The sequence below is a fragment of the Ambystoma mexicanum genome, chromosome 1q (assembly GCF_040938575.1).
Source record: "Ambystoma mexicanum isolate Mex_15411 chromosome 1q, UKY_AmexF1_1, whole genome shotgun sequence".
In the NCBI taxonomy this organism is placed as follows: domain Eukaryota; kingdom Metazoa; phylum Chordata; class Amphibia; order Caudata; family Ambystomatidae; genus Ambystoma; species Ambystoma mexicanum.
This window is the reverse complement of record NC_090922.1, coordinates 67,801,939-67,826,514: the sequence shown is the minus strand read 5'-3', so window position 1 is coordinate 67,826,514 and position 24,576 is coordinate 67,801,939. Positions and strand designations below refer to the sequence as shown.

The window sequence follows — 24,576 nt, the reverse complement described above, 5'->3', positions numbered from 1 at the left end:
TTGAGTTGTCGAGGGGCTTTTGCGGGAAGAGAGTCTAGTTTTGAAGAGAACACAGGATGATTTGCAAACAGTAAGCACCAAGTTGTGTCTGATGAATGGCGTGAGGAAGTCGGACACAGAGACCTGCCTCCTCAGCAAGCTTCTAGGACATGAACTGGCTGCAGAGGCCAGGCACTGGCTGCAGAGGCCAGGCACTGGCCGAGTTTGGTTACAGCTTCAAAAACATTCATACACAGTGAGAAAATGGGAAAACAATCACATTCTCCGCTATGTAGTAATGAAAGATCAGGATTCTGCATGTATACAGTCCGACTCCAGTCAGTGAAAATAAATGAAAGCATGCATCTTTTGGGTTAGGAGTATAACTAGACATTACTATAGCGACCATACAACTGTTAGATGCAGCAATGAACCTTAGTGGCACGAGTGTACATTTAAATTGAGGGGAGTTGATATTAACATAATTCCTTAGATAGTCACGGCTCAAAGAAAAAAGATGGAACACAAGAAACCCAATGCATTGAGAACTTTTAACAGCACTTTTATAAGATTTGTAATTATGAATATTAAGAAGGACAATGGATTTTATGAATATGATATGTACGATTTTAAAATAGGAAATGTAACTTTTTGTGTTAGTAATATTGTTATGGAATTATGATACATTTTATGGAAATCGGAAACATTGTAATTTATGTTATAAATAAGTGATATTTTAATGTTTTGTTTTTACATTTTGAAAGGTTGATATAAAATCAGCCAGACAAAATAATAATACAAAAAAATAAAAAAAGAACTAGAGATTACTGGGATCAGATAAGGTGGGGTATGAATACATACAACCATTGATTTGAATGGTATTAAAGTAGGAGGACCCTTGTGGCATGAATGTGTACTGCATTTTTTTAAACCGTGGGGGCTCTGCAGTTTTTGTATCAATGCGAAGCCTGTCATATGTATTTGAAAGTCATCCTTCCTTATTTTAATTAGTGGAAGAAAACCTGTATGGGACACGCGCCCATGTCAATCATTTTTCCAACACAAGGGAAGTAGTACTTTTGCAGCAAAAATGTACATTTTATATTTTCTGAAATGACTTAAGTTATCAAACATTTGGTTCCGCTGCCTAACTTGGGGGATTTATGCGTCACACACCTTCAGGAACACAGTTGATCCCAGTTGAGCAGAGAAGATTCAAACCAGATTTTAATATCAGTCTGAGCTGATCTCATGTGGCAGTCCTAGCAGAACAGTGCTAGCATTTCATGAGCTAGCCTTTTCTACAACGTGAAGACTAAATTGAAAGGGTTAATGATTTAATGTGGTCTTATTTCTTTACAGATCCTGAACAAGTACGACTCGTGGATCTCCTTCCTCAGCAGTGTGCGCTACTGGATGGCCTTCAATGTGGAGCGGGCGTGCCAGTCCTACTTTGGGTGCGTGCAGTGCATCAGTGGCCCCCTCGGCATGTACCGGAACTCCCTCTTGCAGCGCTTTCTGGAGGACTGGTATAACCAGACATTCCTGGGAAAGAAATGCAGCTTCGGTGATGACCGACACCTCACCAACCGGGTTCTAAGTCTTGGCTTTCGAACTAAGTACACGGCCCGTTCCAAGTGCCTGACAGAGACCCCAACGAAGTACCTGCGGTGGTTGAATCAGCAGACTCGTTGGAGTAAATCATATTTCAGGGAGTGGCTCTACAACGCCTTGTGGTTCCACAAGCATCACCTGTGGATGACCTACGAGTCAGTAGTGACAGGCTTCTTCCCCTTCTTTCTTATGGCCACAGTAATCCAGCTTTTCTATCGTGGGCGCATTTGGAACATCCTACTCTTCCTTCTAACCGTACAATTGGTGGGAATAATCAAAGCCACATATGCCTGCCTTCTGCGTGGCAACGCAGAGATGATATTCATGTCCCTCTACTCGCTCCTCTATATGTCCAGCCTCCTCCCAGCCAAGATGTTTGCTTTGGCCACCATCAACAAAGCAGGCTGGGGAACATCTGGACGCAAGACCATCGTAGTGAACTTCATCGGCCTTATCCCAGTTTCCGTCTGGTTTGCTGTTCTGCTGGGTGGCCTTGGGTATACAGCATATTGGCAGAGCAAGGATCCTTTCAGCGACACAGAGCTTGCCTTCCTTATATCAGGAGCCATCTTGTACGGCTGCTACTGGATGGCTCTGCTCACGCTCTACCTGGCGATCATCGCCCGACGCTGCGGAAAGCGGCAAGAACAGTACAACCTGGCCTTTGCTGAGGTCTGAGAATATCATGGGGGTTCGGGCTATGGTCAAGAAAGTGCAATGGGACGATACTGGTCATAACATGAACGCAACTCACCTGTGTTAGTCCTGCATGTTGGTATCTGTGAGAAGCAAACGATAAAGGAAATAATTGGAGCACAGCAGTCCTTCAACATCAACTTTGGGGTGCTAGATCATCATGTTATCAGAGCGCAATAGGCAGCATTGAATTTCAAATGCATTGCGGAGGGTGCCAACCACATCACCCAAGACATGAGCGCTTACGTGGCAGTACAAAGAAGCAGGACTATTGCAAACAGCAGAATAACGGGGGGGGGGTCAAGAAGACGTACCAGCAGATGAAGCACCTCCATTCTGCACGAGAAGCATGATTTAATACGGAAAGATGTGCTGCAAATGAGTGAAGCCAAGTCCCCAAGGTCTCACCAGGAGGTCACTCCTCCATGAACCCCAGCCAACCAGCAATGCCTTGAGATCAGATGTATTGATCCAGCAATACCAGCACTACTATGCAAACTGGGCATGGAGATCTGTAAAGGAGGCTTCAAAGGGTCCGCAAGGAAACAAGGGAAACGACCCAGCCATTGTGGCCTAATTCAGAAATCTGCAGCATTATCCAGCTCCATACATATCGACAAAAGCAATATAACTCCTAGGTGAGCACACAGGGCAACACATCTTTCAATGCTTCTATGCAAACAGCCACAATCTGTAAGCTGTGCCAGGTCAGGAAGAGCGGTTGTAGGGCAGGTGAAGGTAACACAAAGCAGACTTGGCTCAAACACTGACAATTGTGATCGAATGTCCAACATGTTCATGTATGTGTGCGTACATGTACGTATCTATCCGTCTACCCATATATAATACACACACACACACTCTTCATGGGACAGTTTTCTTCAAGCATCAATGCACGAGTGAAACAAAAGATGGATTTTGTAGTTCTCGCATATACATTTGTTCAACAATCTTTTGTTTGATACGAATATCCTTAGGCCTTTAAACTGCATCAATGTCCACACACATTCACCTTCTTCAGAATGCTCGGAGAGCCGATGTGTCTACAGCGATAACGCATGCATGGGTCGAATAATCTGGGAAGTTAGAGCCTACTTTATGGTTTGGTCCTGGTTTCGATGAGCATTGGGCAGCTGTGGTGGTGTCCATTCTGGAACCCCTGTGGTTAACCAAGCATTGACACACAGCCGAGCTTCTTATTACCAAGCAATGCTGTGGAAGCTAAAAACACACAAAGCCACCCCGGGCACTAGGTATGGGCTGAGCACCACTAACTATTGACGGGTTTGTGGTTGGTAGGGGCCGAAGGTTAACATTGGGATGACCGAACAGCTTGTGCAAATCCCGACCACTCAATATCTCACAGCTGTACTGCACAAAACAGCAGAATTCTGAACACAAACATTGTATTCACCTTAACCATGAAAACTGCAAGTACCAGCGTTGAGCAGCTGCTGCTATTGTCCACACAAACCTACCTCAAAGTAGGGCAGAGCCTGAAACACAAGTGTGCCTTCTGTGAATTGTGTTTATGTGTAAGGCTGCAACAGGAGTGGACACAATGTTTCTCTTGAAGTACAATACAGCTGGTCAACGTGGGGAGAGTGCCACGATGAAGGACACCAAGCAATGCCTTTGCATTATCCAGAACGTACTTTATTTAAACAATTGCCTGAATACCCCTGTGAGATATGGCGTAGTCTGGTACTATACAGACATGCTGGGTCTATGCTGGTGTATGATTGAGCGTCTTGACCAGAAGTGAAACTCAGGGCACCCAGTGTACATCATATGCACTGGACCAATGAGATGCAACCGATAGTGTAGCAGTGGTCTTGAAGAAGGGCTGCTGGCCAAAAATGGCCTACGGGAAGTTGGTTGAATTTCATAACCAGTAACCTTAAGGCCAATCTGGATGCTTCAGAACAACAGCAGCGTTTGGTATTATTTCGGGACTGGCTAACAGGCTCACAATGAATTTGCCTTACAAAGACCTCCTCCATCAGCCTCCGCTCGGGGGTGCTTCATTGGTCAGTCAGGAGATGGCCCCTGTTTTACAGCTTGCAAACAGGGTCATTATGCTTCTGGGAAGTCGGCGCATGTAATGGAAATAAGTACTGGTACCCATTGTATGGCAGCACCTGCATCCTTCTGAAAAGTTCCAGTACTGTAAAAAACGGACCCCAAAAACTCCTCCTAACCTAGCCTTTGCATTTCTGAGGTCTAGTGCTTGTAGCTCAACAGTACCTGACCACTTAAAGCACTATTTCTGGTGTAAATATATATGCATTTACATGTTTGCTTAGATGTGGCAATGCCCAGCCATCCAGCTCCCAGGAACGCAGAAAGCACAGGCAGATCGCGGATTCCAGGGAGGTGGCAACACAAGTACTGACGCATTGCTGCTGCATCAGAGGTGCTACCTGGCTAAGAAATATACAGCAGCCAATCTATGCAACGGTCACACACCCAGCAGACTGCATGGTGTACTAAATATTGCTCTTGAATGATGTCTGCAAGATTGTATGGATGGGTTACCAGGTCCTACCCGCTAGTAGAGCCTTGGAAACTCCATGTTGTCATCCCTCATGTCTGCTTCCTCTTTTCTCTCAAGTCCAAACCCTTTCAAGGGCTCTTTGCAACTGTGTCCATAGACCGCGCCATGTTGCTGCTTACTAGAGACAGGATTTCCTTCCTGGTCTGTGCGGTGTTTGAATTCTCCTCTGTGAAACACGAGTGGGAATGAGACTAGGCCTTTAGGGAGCCTTTCGTTTTCTTCCTGTATCGCAACACATTTCCCTCACATCTCTTTGGATAAAGCATAGAGCATCTCCAGGCCCTGGGCATACCTTTCCACGCGCTGAATACATCAGGTACCATTCTACTCGCACTTTAGGACCAGCTACTCGTGGGCTCCTGATTAGTTCCAGTTTTAGGAGGTTGTGTAAGGGTGGCGATGCTGCTTTGTCCCAGCTGTGCAGCCGTAAAACCCTTTCCCACAATCTCCTCTAATAGATTAGTGTTCACCTTTCCTTTCATAAGGCCCTCAAAACATGGCTCCCCACAACACATCAAGTAGATCCCGAGATGGACCCTCTTGTTGACTTTGCATGCAATGATTCCCCACACCCTGGCTGCCGGAGTACAGTATTTCATTATAGAGAGGGGTGGACTGGCCTATAAGTCTGGAGATTCCCCGGTAGGCCTCTGCACCCTAGGCCCCTTTTGTGTGGTATTTACACATAGCAAAAGGGTTGGGCTTGCTGAAAATGTAATATGAGGCAACTTTGAAAATTATTTCCAGGGACTCTTTTGGTTCCCAGTCCAACCCTGTGGACATTTTATAGAGAGGAAGTTGCAGTTTGGGTCATGAAGAATGGTGGGCTTGCCTTTGATAACCTCAAACCCAAGGGCGTTTCCTTTAAAAGAGCCCGCACTGTGGCTAGAAGTCAGCATCCTCACTTTACATCACTCATTACACACGCTGCTGAGCTTTCTGTGTGGAAGAAACCTGTCAGAAGCTGGGTGAGATGGAAGGCGAGGTAGCCAGCCACGTTAAGAGGATCCTTCTCAATGTCACCATAAAACGCACACACGATAACCGGGAGGCACAAATGAACCTGTAGACGTGGAAATGGTGCTACAGGTTAGCACGCAAGAAAGAAGTCCTTATCCTTACTTACTGGCACAAAGGCCTAAATGACTGGAGAGAATCATGTTCTAGATGGACCTGCCAACTAGATCATTATCTTCATGTCGATCTTCCTCGTCACAGTACTTATTCTATGAAGGCGCCCTGCCTTCTGACAGAGCCATTTCCCAAAATGTTCCTTTTCCTCCTCTTAAACCTTCACCATCATAGCCCTGGGTATAAAGCACCTCACCTGTCTCATAATCCCCGGTTCAGCTTTCTGCTCTGCCTGACAGTGAACACTGGAGAGGCCAGGGGGCTGGTCTCTTGTTCTCTTGAGGTTTTGTGGGCCGAACAATGTTATATTATTTCCTCCCACTCAGTGTCCCTGCTGTGCATGGACTCTGGGAGGAGAGGGCAGTGCCGACCATGAATGGAACGCAAGGTGACATCGCTACGAAGCCGCAGTCCCTATGGAGGTAGGGAGGGAATTTACGGTCTCAGCTGATGTCGCATCGTCTTGGGAAGGTAGAGGGTCTGGTGATTACAGGTCTGTGTGCATTTTGACTGGTGGCATAGCACCAAGGAGGTTTGGCAGGACAGTCCCGTGTGGTTGGTTACTGTTTTAGGCTTCCCTGGGGTCATAGAGTCTGCAGATTGGTTCAGAGATCAGACTTCTGCACAGAATTGGGCACCGTCTCCTCAAACCCTTGTTTTTACATGCTTCCTCCAGGGTCAGCATGGGTGAGCCTTAATAGCACTTCATGGAGTCATGCATGTCCCGAGACATGGGAGGCGTCGTTTGAGGCCCACTGCAGGAGACGTGCAAAGGCCAGTGTAGGTGGTGTACCCTGCTTGCATTTTATTTCAGTTGTAACCTGGTTTTGGCACTTGCAGAATCTTGGTTGAGTACTGGTTGTACCTTGACCCTCCTCACTCAAGCTGTCTGGGAGGCAGTCTATGTGCCTGTCACTTATGTAGAGATAGTCTAGGTGGTTTGGTCAGGTACTTGCTTCACTTCGGATGATGAATGGAATGGGTATAGGTCGGCTGTTGGTAGTAGGCCTATGAAAAATCTGGGTGTATAGTGTGGGCAGCCGGCGGTGCTGTCTGTGATTTAAAGTCTATATTTGGATGTGTCACTTTTTTAGGTGAGGACGAGGCTCTAACTTCTCGCACGCCTCTTGCCACCTTCATGGAGAAGAAAAGAGGGGCTTCTGTTCGTCTTTTACCTACCTTCTGAAGGCATGCAGGCTGTACTTTGCAATGTTGTAGTGTCAAGTTTAGAACATGTTTGAGATGAATCTTCCTGTCAGTTTTCCAACATTATTCTGTTGGTTGCGGTGGTGAGGCCAATCTCACTCTTGGTTTGCTGGAAAATGGTGTCCTGCATGGTGTTGAGGGCCTGTTCTTTGAAATAGTCTATGTCCTCAAACCTCTGATCTGTTGGAGGCACCAGACTGTAGGTAGGAATTTCTCTGCACAGCCCTACTGACAGGGGGCTTACTCCCCCCTCACCAACCTGCAATGACCATTGTTCCCTGTGTGGTGGTCAGTGTCTAGGGAAGTTCAACCTCTTTGAGGGGTGTCTCTCCTGGTGCTCATTTCACACCTCGGGATCCTAGCAGCCCATTGGTTCCTCCCTTCTAAACGCTGGATGGGCCCACACTTGAATGCCGCAGGTCAGTTGTTGGGGGGGTAATCTTTGATAAATGGTGTTTCGAGAACCTCTTCCTGATAATCTGACTCTGGGGCATAGAGTTGAGGTTGTCCTCGTTTTATGCTGACGGGAATGCTGGGCACCAGTCTTGCTCAATTTGTTCATTGGGTGTCCTCAAGTTAGAAGTTGGTCTAGAGAAGTCTTCTTCCCTGAAGTGGTAATGTTGAGCCACCTCAATGTGTGCACCCACGGCACCTGGGTTTTTGCCCCTTCCTGGTTGGTCTTTGTGAGGGATGCTTTCTACTCGCCTCTTTCTCTCCTTGGGAGGGCAGGGGGTGATGTTGCTTGTGAATCTCCATGTGATAGTCACTGCTCCCACTGTGCAGAGCAGGGGAGGACATCCTTTTCGGTCAAAGTACATGCTGGTCCGATCTTTGGTATACTTTGCAGAGTAAGTACTGTGTCAAAGAAGGAGGACAAGGTGGTAATGCTTCTTCGAGCAAGTATTGAGACAAGGAAGAGTAGGACTAGGAGTAATGAAGATTACCAACAAGTAATCAGAGCAGTATTCTAGGCAGAATCTCACCTCCTTGACTTGGTTGATGAGCCTAAACTACTGAAAAGGCACGACAGTGTGAGCTTCTATGGCAGTGGTCTGAGACCGTTGGCTCTCCAGGCGTTTTGGACTACAACACTCGTGATCCCTAATCATTGACAATGCTGTTTAGGGCTGATAGGAATTGTAGTCTAAAACATCGGGAGAGCCAAAGGTTGCAGACCAATGTTCTATGGTCTTCCTGCTCTCTTTACGGTTCTGCATGTCCTGTGCGGTTACTCTTAAAAGCATGTAAGGCTCCAAGGTAGGCTGATACAGTTGGTATATTTAGAGGACTCTTTCGGGACTGCCCCACTCTACCCTGTTGAAACAACTATTGAAACCAAGTGAACAAGGCTTAATTTTATGGAGGGGAGGGGAGGGAGTTTTCTGGCAGTTCAGCTGATGCAATGATCCGGATGCAAGAACATTGTGCCATTCAACACATTGCCCACATACACCTCTGACTGCGGACACCATTGCCAAGCGATGACGTGATGAGGCAAGTGTGACTCCATCCCTGAGCAGATGCAAACATGGGGGCAGAGGTGGCCACCCTGTACTCTCTACACAACTCTCCCAGGCCAGAGAGAATATGATATCCGAGGAAGCAGCTGCACGCTTTACCGAACTGAAGAGTAGTCCAAATGTATCGGCAGCAGGTCTATGTGCTGTCCTCTGCATTTCACTTTTTGTTTTAGCAATAAACTTCGAACTTTGCACAAAAAAGCAGAGATATGCATTGCATTACAGGAGAACTAAAGTCCAAGGGGCTCAGAAGTGTTTCTATCAGATCCAAGATTTGTACACATTAGCATGACAAAGGCCTACAAAGAAACGCCCGGCACTTTGGACAACTTTCTTTAGTGCGGACACCAGTCTTCACCACTGCAGAGCTCGCATCACCCCACAGAAAGAAAATGCTGGAAGAGCAACGTTTTCTCTGTCCAAATCGGTCCCGAGGCTGTGGCCCAGAATAATCCTGCAGCTAACGCAGAGCAAACATTTACAGGAAAGAGCAGCGACCAGGAACTGTACGCTCACTGAGGACGCAGTGTCCCCGCATTACTCTCGCCGAGCCCCACCCTCGGTGGAGCAGTGGAGGAATACAGGCCGAGCTGTATTCTCACCACTCACCGACTGCCTTCCAGCCCACAGCCCTTCCTTTCAGACACTTTCCTTTAGCTACTTCCTGTTTACCGGACAGACACTCGACTTAATGTGTCCCGGCCTTTCCACTCAGAGAGAGGAATGACTAAAACCAGCAGAAAGGGGTTGCGACTAAAGTGGCAGCATGGCACAATAACGGCCAACACAAGAGAATACGTATGTGTCCAGGGTTCTGTGTTGGAATCAAGTACACTTTAGTAGGGCCAACGTAAAAAAGAAAATGGTAGAAAGGATCCATATTTATAGCCCTAAGAGTAGGCAGTTTTCCCCACCTAAATACTGTGGGCCTCATTACGAGTCAGGCGTTAAGGGGTTAACGGCGCCGTAAACGGCGCCGACCCTTAACGCCTGATTACAAGGTCCCTTAGCGCCATGGTGATTTTAACACCTGCTTTTTGCAGGCGTTAAAATCCATGGCGCTAAGGGACCATGGTGCCAATTACGCCACCGTAATTTACGGTGGCGTAATTAGCGCCTTCCCCACTCCCATTATGCCCTATCGGGCAAAAATGTGAATGGGGAAGGGTAAAATGGGAAATGGGGATTTACCGCCCCACTCACCTTGGAATGGGGAGGTAAATCCGCCATCCACCATGGTGTAAACATAGGTTACACCATGGTGGTAAGGGTACGACCCAGGCGGTAACTTACCGCCTGGGTCGTAATGAGGCTGTGTGAATTGGCAGGTCCTCCGGACAACTCAACATCAGTCAATTCACAAAGGGCATACTCAAGTAGAAGACAAAGGAGTGGTACTGTACACCACTCTTTTTTATTAATCGTTCAAGTAATCACCTGTGGCACCTTGGTGAATTATAACTGACTGGCTACATGCAAATTAGCCTCCAAGTGGTCACTCAAATGGACCACAGAGGACAGCCATTTTGTAATGTATCTTTGTCACTCTGTGCAAAGCTGTTACCAAGTAACGAGAATAGATTGATGACTGGAAGGCTGACATTGTTCTGATGAGGCTACATCCAGTCTGAAAGTAAACAGTCACATTGCATCACAGCACTATACAGAGGCCAATATATCACAAACGATGAATCTATCTGTATACTGGTGATGCAATGCGCCCCTGGTGATGCAATGCGCCCCTGCGTTTACTTTCAGACCTACTGTTGCCTCAGTAGAACAATGTCAGCCTTCCAGTCATCACTCTAGTCTTGCTATTTTATAACACACAGTTGCTACAGAGTACCAAGGAAAATTCCAAAATGGCTGCCCTCAGGATTCAATACAAGAGCTCATTAGGGGGCTTATTTACTTCTTCAAACCTAGTCGAGTACCATTTGCCAAGATACTGCTAATTACTTCCTTGAGTTAAAAGAAACATGACGCATGATATCATGCCTTTAAGATTCTGAAGAGGCTAAAACCTCGAGTTTGCACATACTGTTGTGTACCTTCACCGGCAGGAACGAAGCTCCCCAACCCTGAATCAGGCAGGTAATCTGTACGGGAAGGAGCGGGGCAACAGGTTCTTTCTGTCTCCCGTGTCCAGTCACTATGCCCACTCCTGTAGGCTTTGTGATTATACAGTCTATGGGCTGACCCCCTACCACGGCATAGGACCAACAACAGTGGGTATAATACATTCAACCTTTGGGTGGTCCAATTCTTTGCCAAAAGGAATATTTCTCCTGCGTGGAATGGGCCTGTGGAGCAACTTCATACTTTACACTGACAGGACAGCCTCAGTATGGCACTGTGGAGTGGGAGGGGCACGGGCGAAAGGGAGTAGTATACAGACGCAATTGCAAGAGGGCAACCGAGGGAAGATTGCGATTTGTATGGAAGGAATCATATAAATGAATGTAAACTGGCCCAGTTTCCTGGATGCAAGGCCAAGGGTTGCTAGTATTTAAATTATATTTATTTGGTGTGTGGCGTGTACGTCTTCAATTTGTATCTACTGCATGTTATTGTATGTTTTGGTGCTCTGCAAGTAGTTCGAAAGCACTTTTTTCGAAACATGGAGCCCTATAATAAACCATTATTTAAAAATACCACAATCGTTTAAGGGGAAAGATGCGAGAGTGTAGTCTTAAGATACATAACAAAAAGCCTCTCCAGTGACACCTGCCGCTGCACAGTCGTATGTAAAGGGACATTTTACACACGGTCTCTTCTTTATCCTGAACTTGTGCCTGGGTTCGTCATGTCCTTCTGTGTGACAGGCAGAAGGTGATCTTTCACCTGTGAACAGTGGTATGCAGTCCAAGAAATAGGACTCCACTGGTGAGCGCTGAAGCTGGCCACCACCAGCCAGACAGTGCATGGCTCATAGCGACACACCCATTATCAGCCAGACATCGTCTGTTCAGTGTGTCTTTGCGTCCATTTGTTCCAGCTTCTTGGACTCTTTTCAGACGAGGCAAAAAAGAAACATGAAACCATCTTTTAGCTACTTGTGGAGGGTTCATTAATTCCCCCAGGCCTTCAATGACAGGCAAAGAAAACCGACCCCTTTGTAATCTTCTTTCTCTGATCCCCCTTCTGGTTGACAGGCATGTACATTTTCTTTAATTAAAGGTTCAGGCTATCCCTTGCCCTGCAGATGCTCCCCTCTGCTAGTGGAGGGAGAGGAGGTGATGGGAATGCCAGAAGCAGGCTCACCTTCCCATAAGCCACTGATAAAAAATGCTGGAGGCTGCAGTCCCGCCATTCCAGTGCAATGTTAAGAGGGATTGACGTGAACGGAGGATAGCACAGAGGCAACGTGCTGCTCTTGAAAGCAAGACCACGCAGAGCAAGATCTGCGCTTAGAAACCTAACTCAGGTATTAAGCGTGTTATACAAAAAAACAATTAGAAATCAAAAGTTGAAGTGCTATGTTGGCAAACTAGCTCGAGTCAGTGGAATTGATGGCCCGAGTGGAGAGAGGCTGGCTACATCATTTGCGTAGACCTGTTTGGAGGCTGGATCTTATGCACAATGATGGGCAACTCTGTGGGTGCCTGGTTTGGGCGAGGGGACTCTTCCAGCTGAACGCTTTCTTAAAAAGAAGGAAATTCACAACTTTATGGAATCAACAATGGTCGGATTTGAATCCAAAGATGGAAGGAGGTGTAATCCCATTCTTCTGCCCCCTCCCACATTGAAAGAAATGCCCCCTCTTCGGGTGCGCTTCATGTTGTTAGAGTCTCTTTGGTGATGAATGTCACAGGCCTGCTATTTCTTTTTTGGGAGATGGTGGCAGACCCAAGAACCTACATTGAAAGAGGGAGGCAGGGGGCTGGGTCTTTGAAGGAACACAAGACATCAAATCTGATGGTCGAACGCCCATACGCATGCACTACAGAGGTGTGCCCATTCTTATAATAAAGTGGTGGCCTGATAGGGTATGTATGGGAGGGATCAACACAGAACTTGGAGGCAAAGGATAGGATTCCCGGCTTGTAAAAGAGTGGACAATCAATATGAAGCTTCCGGGTGTATACAAAGGTCAGCAGGAGGGAATGCGATCTATTTCCTCTCCCCTGGTAGGAAGTTGACGGTCTTCTAATTGTCTCTATGGTCTTCGAAAGCTAAGCAGGGCGTGTGCTTAGGGTTCGTGGTCTATTTGGCAGGAGGCCTGCTCTGGATCTTTTTGGGGGAATGTATTAAGGTCTGTTGCAGCTTTGCAAGGCTCTTTCTGGGTCTATGTGAGAGACTGTTGAATGCTACCTGTTGAGAGCCGGCCTAGGGATGGATGGTGGGTGCAAGGGAAGGAATTGGGCCAGAACAAGACAGCTGTGCTCTGCAAAAACGTTCTTGCCGGAGTGCCATTCCCTGTAGACCAGAGGCCCAAACATGGCAAAGTTGAGGAAAATTCTCTCCGCCAGACTGCCACAAGTCTCCTGAACGCTGTGTGCTTGGAGTTACAATGCACGCACCGATACTCAACAACGACTTGAAAAACTAAGCCACATCTCAAAGTCATCCTTTGGTCACCAGAGCAGCTCAAACAATGAAACGGTCCAAAGCTATATATGTCTCATGCTTTGCACACATTTTACTGTCAGGGTGACTACTATGACAGATGAAATAAGCACCATACCCAGTGTGCATTGCATGCTCAGAAGGAACGTGCATTTGAAATACTATTAGATATGTTTGATACATTGTTGGTCATTCTTATGTTCCCAAAATGCACTTGGTTTTGACGCAAAGCAGGCAGCATCCTATATTCAGGGCACCCACATTATTCACCTATCTCCGCCCCTCAGTTCTGCCCACACCACTAACAATTCACCCCGCCCCCACACACCCCTGCATACTACCCACTCCCCCACACACGAATGGCGGGAAGGGAGTCCCCCCAAGAAATCTTGTTTCCAGCATTCCAAAACTGGGGGGTCCCGTGTAAGGGAGACTGAACTAGGGCAAGGGAGGTATCTTGTAAGAAGATTAAATAAATTGAGGGATAAGAGCAGAGAATACGAGAGAGGAGGGAACAGGAACAAGAGAAGGAGGTCATAGGGGCGAAGAAGGGAGGGAATACGAGGTATTCTTTTTTTCTGCATTTAGGTCTCCACAAATCGCTTGGGGGGGATGGAGGGGTAAGGAGGGTGCAGAAGACTGTACTTGGAAAAAAGACGTGGAAACAGGGCCTCTTCTAGCCCAACAGGGACTTTTGGCAGCCATGCGGGGGAAAGCAGCGAGTCTGCGTGCCAGTAGCAGGCCGCGGCTGGCGCAAGCTGTACGTTGTGGCCCTGTGAAGCTGCCATTTCATTGACCTTGGCACAAGAACTCAATCCCCGAAACACTTCATAACATGTTAATGAAATATGCATGCAAGGGCATTTTTATTTGAGCACGTTTACGGGCACGTTTCTGTTATGCATTTCGGAATGGCGGCAGTGAGACGGTCACTGCAGGGAATAGTGCCCCCCACCATGGGTTTAAATCCGCTAGTCCGAGGTCACCAGGCAACGCGACTGGCTCAATAGGTTAGGAGTATGTGGCAAACACGAGTAGTACCAGTGGGACTTCTTAGATGAATGCATGAGTCATAAGGCGCATACCTAGGAAAAGTAGGACTGTGAAGGCCCCATATACCTATTTAATAATCATTGTGTAGCAGGACGGTATGCAATTATACATGGATGGTAATATTTACTTCCCTCAAGTGGCACTTCAAGAGTAGGTGGCAACACTGAATGCTGACAAAGGCTCGTCACCCCCACTACAGATACAGTGAGGCAACGTGATAATAAGGTAATGTGGGTGTTCTGCCACCAGGGACATACAATCAGTTTCCACACGAACAGACTTTCTCACTAAATCGCCTGTGCCGTGGGATGAAGTCACAACCCTAGCCCAGGGAGCAGCTATCAACCGGGGTGCAAACCTACCAGGGAATCTTCCTGCTTCTAAATATCTCAGAGGGTGGTGCAGTGGAGGGTGGTGTGGGAGTGGGGGTGGCTGAGCAGGTCAATAGCTATGCGGTTTAAAGCAGCCTGCGTAACAACAGAAACCTTCCCTATGCCATTGGACAGTTCTGCTCAAAGGTGGGCACTTCTCATGACAGAGGGTGGCCATTACTGCCGTCTTGAGCATTTCATCACTTAAGGTTGCTGGCAAGCTTTGGCTGTCCACTCTCGCTCTTGAGTAGTGGGTGGAAGGAAGGACCGAGGCTACATATAAAATTGTATAGGTCGGATGAAGCCACTGAAAGGGCGCCACCATTGGGACAGATGCTGGCATTAAAATCGAATCTAACCCAGCGCAACCAGACTATTCTAGCCCACAGCCTGTCAAGAGTTCTCCTAATATCCCTATCCGCCTCGAAGTCATCAAATCAATGACGTTTCTGCCAAATACTATTTAGTCCAAACAATTTGATCTGAGCACACTTTGAGCGTTATCTGTAAATGAACAATTAAAAGTAAGACAGGTGTCCAGAAGGACCCCCCCCCCTTTGTGCTATTCTAGACACCGTTTCCCACGTGCAACCACAAGAGTTCTACGCTACACCATCTCTGCTTGGGGTGTTCATTGCCGCTTAGAGGGGGTATATGATGGTTGTACGGCACTAGCCATCTCTGAAAATACAATTGCAGATGTCACAGGGAAGTCTGCGCCAAAACATTTCAATTTTATAAAACAACTCCCACGGACACAATTTCAGAATGTTCTGAAGTCTTTCTTTGATGTTAAAGGCATTGGTAGTTTATAATTATTGTATTTATTTTTTATCTGCATTTTGTCAATTTGTTTTGTAAAAAAAAAAATGAAAAAATGAAAACAAAGGCCGATTTTCTTTTCTACAACAGTGTATTCCTTGTACCACAACAAAGAATAAAACACCAAAGTTCTTTGACGTTGTTTCAGTCCTGTGTTCATTTGGTCTCCATTTCAGTGTCCAGAGTTGTGAGGTGCATGTGTCTCAGAGAACCGCCTCTCAAGATCTTCTAGCGCTGACGTCAGAGCGCATCATCCTAAGGTGGCGTGCAGCAGTAGGTCAGGTGTGCTCCACCTTCTTGCCAACTGAAACCTGCAGGTGGTGCGAGAGCCCTAGACCGAGTGAGGCCAGGATCCAAATGCATTTTGGATTTCCAAAAGGGGAAAAAAGCCGCCTGCTTCCCCCTTGTAAGGAGTGATATGAAGCAAGAAGCTGAGGGCGGAGGAGAGAAGAAAGGATGGAACACCGTTTGGGCAGTAATAGGTTGAAAGCAAGCGGCCTTCCTACTGAAGGAACACTCTCCTTGGTTTTGATGGGAGGGAGGACTTCTAGACGGTTTTCTTGGTGCCTCAAATCCACGTCAACTGCCACACTGAACTAAACGGACTCAAAATCAGTTAACATTGAAGCCTAGAAGCGTTCAGTAATGGGCCCTAGAGCTGAAAAAGGGGCGCATGGAGACCTCAGAAGGCATACATCGTGTTACACCGAAGTCTAAGGCAGCAAACGGTGCCACACAGGTGACACGAACAAGGCCACACAAGACTGTCCACAAGGGCAGTATCGGAGTGACAGCAAGGTGTGCTGGAGGCATTACACTGGAAATAGAAGATTGCTTCTCACACAAGATCCTGAACACGATCACACCCCACCCCCAAGCTGGTGCAGAGGCTGCTGGGAAGCATCAGGGTGTCACTGACACCAAGTCCCTGGGGAATACAAAGGGTGGAATAGTGATCCATTAAGTGCTGTAAGAGTGATCTGGGCAGTATTCTCTTGGGAAGCAGCACTCCACTGGCAACTTCATAACGGTTCAAGGGCCATTAAAACGGTGATGCCAACTGAAGCTTTAGATAATGTAACTGCGAGTCCACGCAGGTGAGATCTCTGCCTCAGAGGTGACTCCTCACACTCTTTTGGGGACATTGGTGATGATCGGTTTTGGTCGAGTTTTGAATATGACCTTTTTCTTAATCATTGCCGTCACAAGGTAGTGAGTCGACTGGTCTGCGCTCACTTCCATATCGCCTTCTGCTGAATCTGGCTTGCCAACACTGCTTTTCACCAAGACCGCAAACGGTTTCTCCAGCCGCACAGTTTTCCCGTACAAGATGTGGTGTCCTATGATCAGCACAGGCACTCCCTGCAGGAGAGAGAAATCAAGAAGGTTAGAGAGACACTACTGCATGTCCTCACAACACACCTCGAGAGAGAGAGAGAGAGAGAGAGAGAGAGAGAGAGAGAGAGAGAGAGAGAGAGAGAGAGAGAGAGAGAGAGAGAGAGAGAGAGACCCCCTTTCCAAGCTACCACTGCCTATCCCATGTCAATATCAAAGGCCAAATTATCAATCCACCGTTAAGCCTCCCCTGATCCGCGCATGAACCTGTGATGAATGATTTACTGAGATGCAGAGGCAGTGCTTTTCAACTCTACGAGGTCCACCTGATTGCATTCCCAAACAGTCTAAATGCACACCAACTATGCTACTTGCACACATCAATTTGTACTCCCTCCCTACAAACATCAAACAGAAATCTTCACCTTTACAAGCAACTTGTATTACAGCGCCCCAGTACATGAAAATGCAGCCTAGCACCACAGACATGCAAGGCTTCCATCGGAACACAAACGCCTCTATGCAATCAACACAGACCACCTAGACACAGACCTGCACACGGTGGTACTAGAGTACTTCCGAACTGCACACATCAACACAGCAGCAAAGCTGGCTTGCATTTTCACCATCTCCCCACTAACCAAATCCAACCCCTCACCTTCAGATATGGCAGAGCCTGGACACCAAGCAAATGGCAGCGGTGCACAGTATTAATCGGAGTAACATAACATAATGCTATTGAGACATTGACACAGAAGTACTCCAAGCAGGGAGTCACTCCTACACCATTGCCCAAAGCTGAAGTGTTCATGCTTGCCCTCTCAGGAGTATCATTCTCTGGCCACATGGGAAAGTGACATGGTGATACAGGAAGGAAAAGGACTGGCGGTGACGTCATCTAAATCTCACCAAGACAGTCCTGCAAGTTACTGGGTGTAGACAGATTGAATTTAGAGGTTGACCAGTGGAGATATGGGCATTTCAGGTTGGTCAGGCCCGATCAGCCATTTGCCCAGGATAGGGGGCAGTCACTGGTATATAGCCACAGCCGTGTGTGTGAAGTGCACCCCCTAATCAGGCGAAATAAAAAAGAGCCTTTTGGACACTTTCCCAAGAAGAGCCTGTCTTGGTTTGGGAACTTTGGGTGGGACTAAAGGAAGGAAACACGCATGAAGGCCAATGATGGACCCTGGCCCAGAATTGCTCTCTAACATTTTGCCAAGGCTTTGAAATGGATGTATACATGTTAATCATATCAACACACTACATGCAAAAGTGACTGACCGCAAATAAACGTCCTTTCAAAAAACCCTACAACTCACAGAGGGAATGGGACCTCGAACTGACGGTGTAGAATTAGAGACTAGTAGGTTCTCCAAGTGCTGCATAGGGTGACAAAAAGAAAAAAATCTAGATGAGCCTGGTCATTTTTGACTGAGAACACTAGGAAAGTGTGCAAATGACCAGTCCACCTTTGTCACAGAAAGAAACTCTTGGGACTACAGGTGGAGAGTTTTTGGTTCAACTCAATTTATACTGAGCATATTCGCCAGTCGCTTCATCCTGGTTCTCGCCACCTTCTTTTACATCAAACTTTTATATAGAAATGTCATGAGCATTAAAACATTACCAACAACATGTGTTAGAAAATAGCGCCCCACCTGCTGGTTCTCGCTCTCGCACTGATCAGAATTATAAATCAAGACACTGGTGAGAAGTAGCATGAGGCAGAGCAAAGGATTGTGCTTTTCACAAACTGGTACCAGAACTTGGCTCAATGTATCTCAGGCAGCAGTCGAGATTTGAAAGGCTAGCCTGACAAAATGCATGGTATATCCAAGACCATGGAAAAATATAAAATATGGTATTAAAAGAATAATTCAAGCTTCAAAATTCCAGAAGAAAAAAGAAAATCATCTGGCCAGCTGCTGGACACCCGTCGTCTGGGCCAGCCCTTTCATGTTCTGCTGCAGAAGTCCTGCTTGTCAAGTGCCCGAGATCATCTTCCTTGCTCTTCCCCAAAATCCAGTACATGGCATTGTCTTGGAGCAGTTTTCCCTGCATCACAGGACCTTTACCAACCCTTCCTGCATTTCTCTCATAGTTCTGTGCACATTTCCACCCCCCAGAAAAGACGTATTTAATGTCTAAGGCCTCATTCACATATCTTTTTCCTCATGTATTGTTGAAAATTAGCAGGCCTCTGCAGAGCACAGAGTTTTATGCATTATACCTTCCAAGTGCTATAAATGAACACTTGCTTGAAAACTGAATGTCCCTGTTAAAAAGCAGCACCACGCTAACGTTCGGGCGCAGCATTACGTGATCCACAGATTTAGCTGAACAAACTACGGTCACTTTAAAAAAATGAATGGCACAGTTTAAGCAGGGCATAAGTGTCTATTTCTGTTTAATACATTGTATGCAATATTTGTTAACAGCGGTAATAGTGGCAGCAAAACAGCACGAGTCACTCCCTCACTGTACTTTACTTGGACACTTAGTAAAAACTGAAGCAAACAAGGGCCTGCATATCCCAGAGAGGCACTGGGGTATGTTTACAATCATATTGCTTTTGCTGCTGGTCAGCGCATAGGGTCTTCTGCTTCTAGACTGCCCATAGTACAATGTGCATCACGCCAGCCAACTGATAGTAATTCTGGCATTATGCCATCCTCCCCATGTCTTAACATCTTAGATGGTCCTATCTGTAAACACCTAATGTACAGTCAGATTTGTGGTCATTCCTGAGGTTCCACTGACCATCACCGCCTTGGATAGAGTTCAGAGCTTAAAATTGCTCTCACTGACCAATGGAGTTGTAAAATGCCCCATGCAAAAAGCAGTTTGGAAGAGGCACAACCACCACACCTACGCCCGTCATATATTCCATGGTGCCTAAGAAGGCAGTGTGATATATATTTCTGGGAGCACAGGAAATATGGGGAGTACACCCCCACACCCTCAATCAAAAGCGTGACACAAATCTACCTAATGGTGCAACCTAGCCCTGTCTGGGATTCATCTTGCACCAGGTAAATCCCTCACCCTGTAGCAATGTTAAGCAAAGAACCAGACCGGTGTATAGAAATAATACTTTTTCATTCATTATTATGGAAAAAGTAACATCTCATGACACATTCTCTGTGGTGCAAATGCTTTTTCTTTCCCATCAATTCACTTTTTAGTCAACTAGAAAAATACCCATTGGTTAGAATCACACAAATCACAGACTCTTTAAACAAACTCATGTGCAATATTCCTCCTCTGGGCTCCTTTGCACCCGGGTTCATTAGAACTACCTGTCTATGATCTATGTCAGATACCAGGGTCAATCATAAAATACACTTTAATATACTAAATTGGACAGCACCATAGACATGACTGAACAAGTTAACTGCCCACTTTGCACTGCATAAAATTCACTTTCAAATCACATTTAGCACCTTGACACCTTACTGGATCACAAGCTTGGCACTATACATTACAGGAGTTTAATTCAAATAAAATGCCACACTTTACTTTGCAAAAACAATTTCACACATGCAGCAATCTGTCCTGTTATCTCCTTGCGCGCTTAGCAAGGCATTACAGTATTAACTGACTCACATTTAAAACGAATTTTAACCGGCAATGCGCCCTTAGCAAAGCTGACAGTCTTACAGTGCAATATCATTTTCAGAACAAACACTTCCTTTTTTTGTAACCTTTCTCTTCATCCCTCAGCCATGCAAAATCTCCTTCCTCTCGGGAGCCACTATCTCAATTTCTGTAGAAGAACAAGTTACTTACCAACTGGTAACGTTCTTTCGACTGGATGTTCCTCCCACGTATTCCTCATCTTTGATATTTGTATCTCGGCAGCTTTGCTGCTTCGGGAAAAAAAAATTCTCGGCAGAGGGCGCTGTGCACAATGTCGTGGCGTCGATGTCCCTCGAGAGCCGCCATAGCGTGTCAACGTCACCAGTAGTATAAATAGCTTGTGCCTCGCCCGTTGGCTTCAGTTCTTTTTTTCCGTTGTATAATTCGAGGAACTATCCAGGCATGCCCCAGACTGCAAGCTCTTCGGAAACGCAAAGTGTAAATCACGCAAATTGTGCAGCGGGCTAGGCTGGGAGGGGCGATGAGTAATACGTGTGAGGAACATCCAGTCGAAAGAACGTTACCAGTTGGTAAGTAACTTGTTCTTCGAATGGATTGTGTCCTGCCACGTATTCCTCATCTTTGATAGACTCCCAAAGCAGTGATAATTTTGGAGGCCGGAGTACTATTTAGTCTTATCATGAATGGAATGAAGTACTGCCTTCGCAAAAAGGCCTTCTTGGGAAGAAGAAGAGTCTAAGCAGTAATGCTTAACGAAAAGTATGAATCGACACCAAGTTGCAGCTGAGCAGATGTTAATTACGGGTACTCCCATCTGAAGAGCCGCAGAAGTTGCCATGCCTCTCGTGGAATGAGCCCGAAGCCCTTACGGTGGCTCCTTTCCAGCTAGCCTGTAACACCCCTCAATAGCTAGAGTAATCCAGCGTGATATAGTCTGTTTCATCACTGCGAATCCCAATTTAGGACCGGTATAACCCACAAGAGTTGGTCATCCTGGCGTAATTTTGCCATTCTCGCCATATAAAAACTCAGAGCCCTTTTTGGGTCTAGTCTATGCAACCTCTCTTCCTCTTTGCCCAAATTAGGAGGAGGGTAAAAAGTTGGGAGTGTTATTTTTTGTGACAAGTGAAAGTCAGAAACTACTTTCGGCAAGAAAGATGGTTTAACTCTAAGGATTACCTTATCCTTATGTAAGGTAGTATAAGGAGGCTTGCATGAAAAAGCCTGCAACTCATTAACCCTGCGGGCTGATGTTAGTGCCGCAAGAAGAGCAATTTTTAATGTTAAAAGCCTTAATGGGCAGGAATGTAAAGGATAAAAAGGTATACATGTTAAAAACCTCAACACAAGATTCAAATCCCAAGCAGGGACATGAAATGGTACTGGAGGGCACACGTTGGTAGTGAGTCCCTTCAGAAATTGGACAACTAACGGAATCCTGAAATAGGAACCCTCTTCAGAGGAGTGCTTAAAGATGGAAAGTGCCACCAGGTATCCTTTTATTGTTCCAATCTGGAGCCCCAAATTGGCCAGATGTAATAGAAAAGAAAGCACCATAGGAGTGCCACACTGAAAAGGGTCCACATTCTTGTCCTTGCACCAGTTACTGAATGTATTCCAACAATAACGGTACATGGATTTGGTTGCTGGCCTTCTGGCCAAAAGCAAAATCTCCATTACGTCATCCGGGAGGTCCCAATCCTTATATTTCAGCCTCTTAGAAACCATGCGTGACGGCTGAGTGTCTTGACCTCTGGATGGAGAACTCTACCTTCCTCTTGCGAGAGAAGATCCTCTCTTTGTGGAAGATGTATTGGAGGGCAGATGGACATATCCAGGAGGTCCGGGTGCCACGTCCTTTGGACCCAATCCAGAGCAATTAGGATCATGGTTTTCCTGAACTTTCTCAACCTCCTGATTACATGGGGAATCATAGGGACTGGAGAAAACACGTACAGCAGTGGAAATTCCCAGTCCACTACGAACGTGTCCCCTAGAGCTCCTCTTGGAGGAAATTCCCTTGAGCAGTACTGATCGCACTTCCGGTTGACGCTGGTCACGATCAGATCCACTTGCGGGGTTCCCCAAAGGTGAAGATCTCTTGAATTACTTCCTGAGCTAGTTTCCACTCGTGGGAGACTGCTCTGCCTGCTCAGAGCGTCCGCTGCTGTGTTCTGCTCTCCGGCTAGGTGAACTGCTGACAGAGAGATTACTTCTTGTATTGCCCAGAACCAGAGCTGCATTGCCTCTCTGCACAGTGGTAGTAACCCTACGCTTCCTCTCTTGTTGAGGTAGTACATGGCCAATGTGTTGTCCGCCATTATCAGGACATTCTTTCCCAGTACAGAGGGCAGAAAGGCCTTCAGTGCTAGTCTGATTGCCCTCAGCTCTAAAAGATTGATGTGTAGTTTGGACTCTGGTGGAGAACAACAGCCGCTGATTGTGATTGTTCGTTGGTGTGGGCTCCCCACCCCGTGAGTGAGGCGTCCGTCACTACAGTTATCTCCGGCCATGGTTGCCAAAAAGATTGTCCCTTGAGAACATTGTCCTCGCAAGCCCACCAAATTAAGTCTTGGGAAACTCTGCTCAGAACTTGCAGAAGATACGACACGGTCCCTGAAAATTGGGACCACTGAGTTCTGAGAGCCCATTGAAGGGATCTCATTGTCAATCGGGCCTCTGGTACCAGGGAAATGCAGGATGCCATGAGACCGTGCAACCTCAAAAAAGTAAATCGAAGGCCGGAAGATGCTGGGCATTCCGAAACTTCGTTACCATCTGCAGAATGTGTTGAGCTCACACCTCGGGAGGCGAGGCTTTCCCCGAAGAAGTCTCCAGGACTGCTCCGATTAATTGGAGTCTTTGGAATGGTATCATATGAGACTTCTTGTAATTGAGAGAGAAGCCCAGTCTGTGGAGGGAGTGGCAGGTTATGCTGAGATGTTCCTGAGTTTGCTCGGGTGAACGAGTTCTGATCATCCAATCATCTAGTTAAGGGTAGACATGAATCCCCCCTCTCCTGAGACTAGCGCCACTACCGCCACCAGTTTGGTGAAAACACTCGGGGCGGAGGTCAGCCCGAATGGCAGAACGCGGAACTGATAGTGAGAACCAACCTTCCGCGAACCTCAGGTACTTTCTGTGCTTGAGATGGATTGGCACATGAAAGTAAGCATCCTGAAGGTCCAATGCTACCAACCAGTCTTGGAGTGGAGAGCCTGAAGGATCTGAGAAAGGTTTACCATCTTGAACTTGTCCTTCCTAAGGACCTTGTTCAAGTTTGTTAAGTTCAAGATGGGTCTCAATCCTCCGTCCTTCTTGGAAATGAGCAGGTAGGGGGAATACCAACCCTTGTTCCTCTCCGCTACAGGTATTTGTTCTATCACACCTTTCTCCAGCAGGATTAAGATTTCCTGCACAAGGAGCGGATCTGGAATTTTGACAGAGTTGGTTCCCGGTGGATGATCCTGAGGCCTTTTTAGAAAGGAAGGCAGTAACCTTGAACTACTGTTTCCAGTGCCCAAGTATCTGAAGTAATGCATCTTTGCCCTCGTTCAGATGCTGAGAGATTCTGCCTCCCACCGGGGTCTTGTGCATCAAGGCCTCAGAGTGGCTTAGAGGCGGCTGCAGCAGCGGCCGAGGGCAAAGATGCCGCTGCTGAGGCTGACTTAGCACACCTTCCTCGTTCACGATGAGGGAATTTCTTTGACCTTTCAGGACAGCCTGTCCTCTTCCTCTACCGACTGAGGAATAGTAACGAAAAGAACGACCTCTCCAGAAAGATGAGCCCGAATAAGGTTGTTGAGGTTGCTGAATGGAGGCGCTAAGGGAATTAGCTGCCTCCTTGGAGGTATGCAGCTTCTCCAGGCTTTCATCCGCCTTGTTGCCGAACAACTTCGAGCTGTCAAAAGGCATGTTAAGTAGCATAGCCTGCACGTCCGGTACAAACCCCGACTTTCTCAACCACGCAAATCTGCGCAGTAGCGTGTTTGCAGCTATGGATCTGCTAATGCTGTCAGAAGAAAATAATTAGAGGGAACATTGCTGCTATGTGCAGAACTGGTTGGTTGTTGTGCACACATTATCTTCTATGTGTGCAACTGACTAATGAGGTAAGCCA

General features: G+C 46.7%; 2 protein-coding genes across 5 annotated transcripts in view; one reads left to right on the top strand and one right to left on the bottom strand.

Moving 5' to 3' along the window:
* The window catches only part of HAS3 (hyaluronan synthase 3), a 118,653-nt gene extending 102,998 nt beyond the window's left edge, over positions 1-15,655 (top strand). For both annotated transcript variants that reach the window (XM_069635540.1, XM_069635539.1), the window contains exon 4: positions 1,342-15,655. In XM_069635540.1, coding sequence (XP_069491641.1) covers positions 1,342-2,271 — 930 coding nt within the window. In that variant the 3' untranslated portion in view covers positions 2,272-15,655. The remainder of the gene's footprint in view (positions 1-1,341) is intronic.
* Positions 15,502-24,576, bottom strand: part of CHTF8 (chromosome transmission fidelity factor 8) — a 178,139-nt gene continuing 169,064 nt past the window's right edge. For 2 of the 3 annotated variants that reach the window (XM_069635543.1, XM_069635545.1), the window contains 2 exons: positions 18,176-18,235; positions 15,502-16,880 (listed from right to left, as the gene is read on the bottom strand). In XM_069635543.1, the coding sequence (XP_069491644.1) occupies positions 16,644-16,880; positions 18,176-18,235 (297 nt within the window). In that variant the 3' untranslated portion in view covers positions 15,502-16,643. The remainder of the gene's footprint in view (positions 16,881-18,175; positions 18,236-24,576) is intronic. The other variant, XM_069635544.1, reaches the window with a different exon arrangement.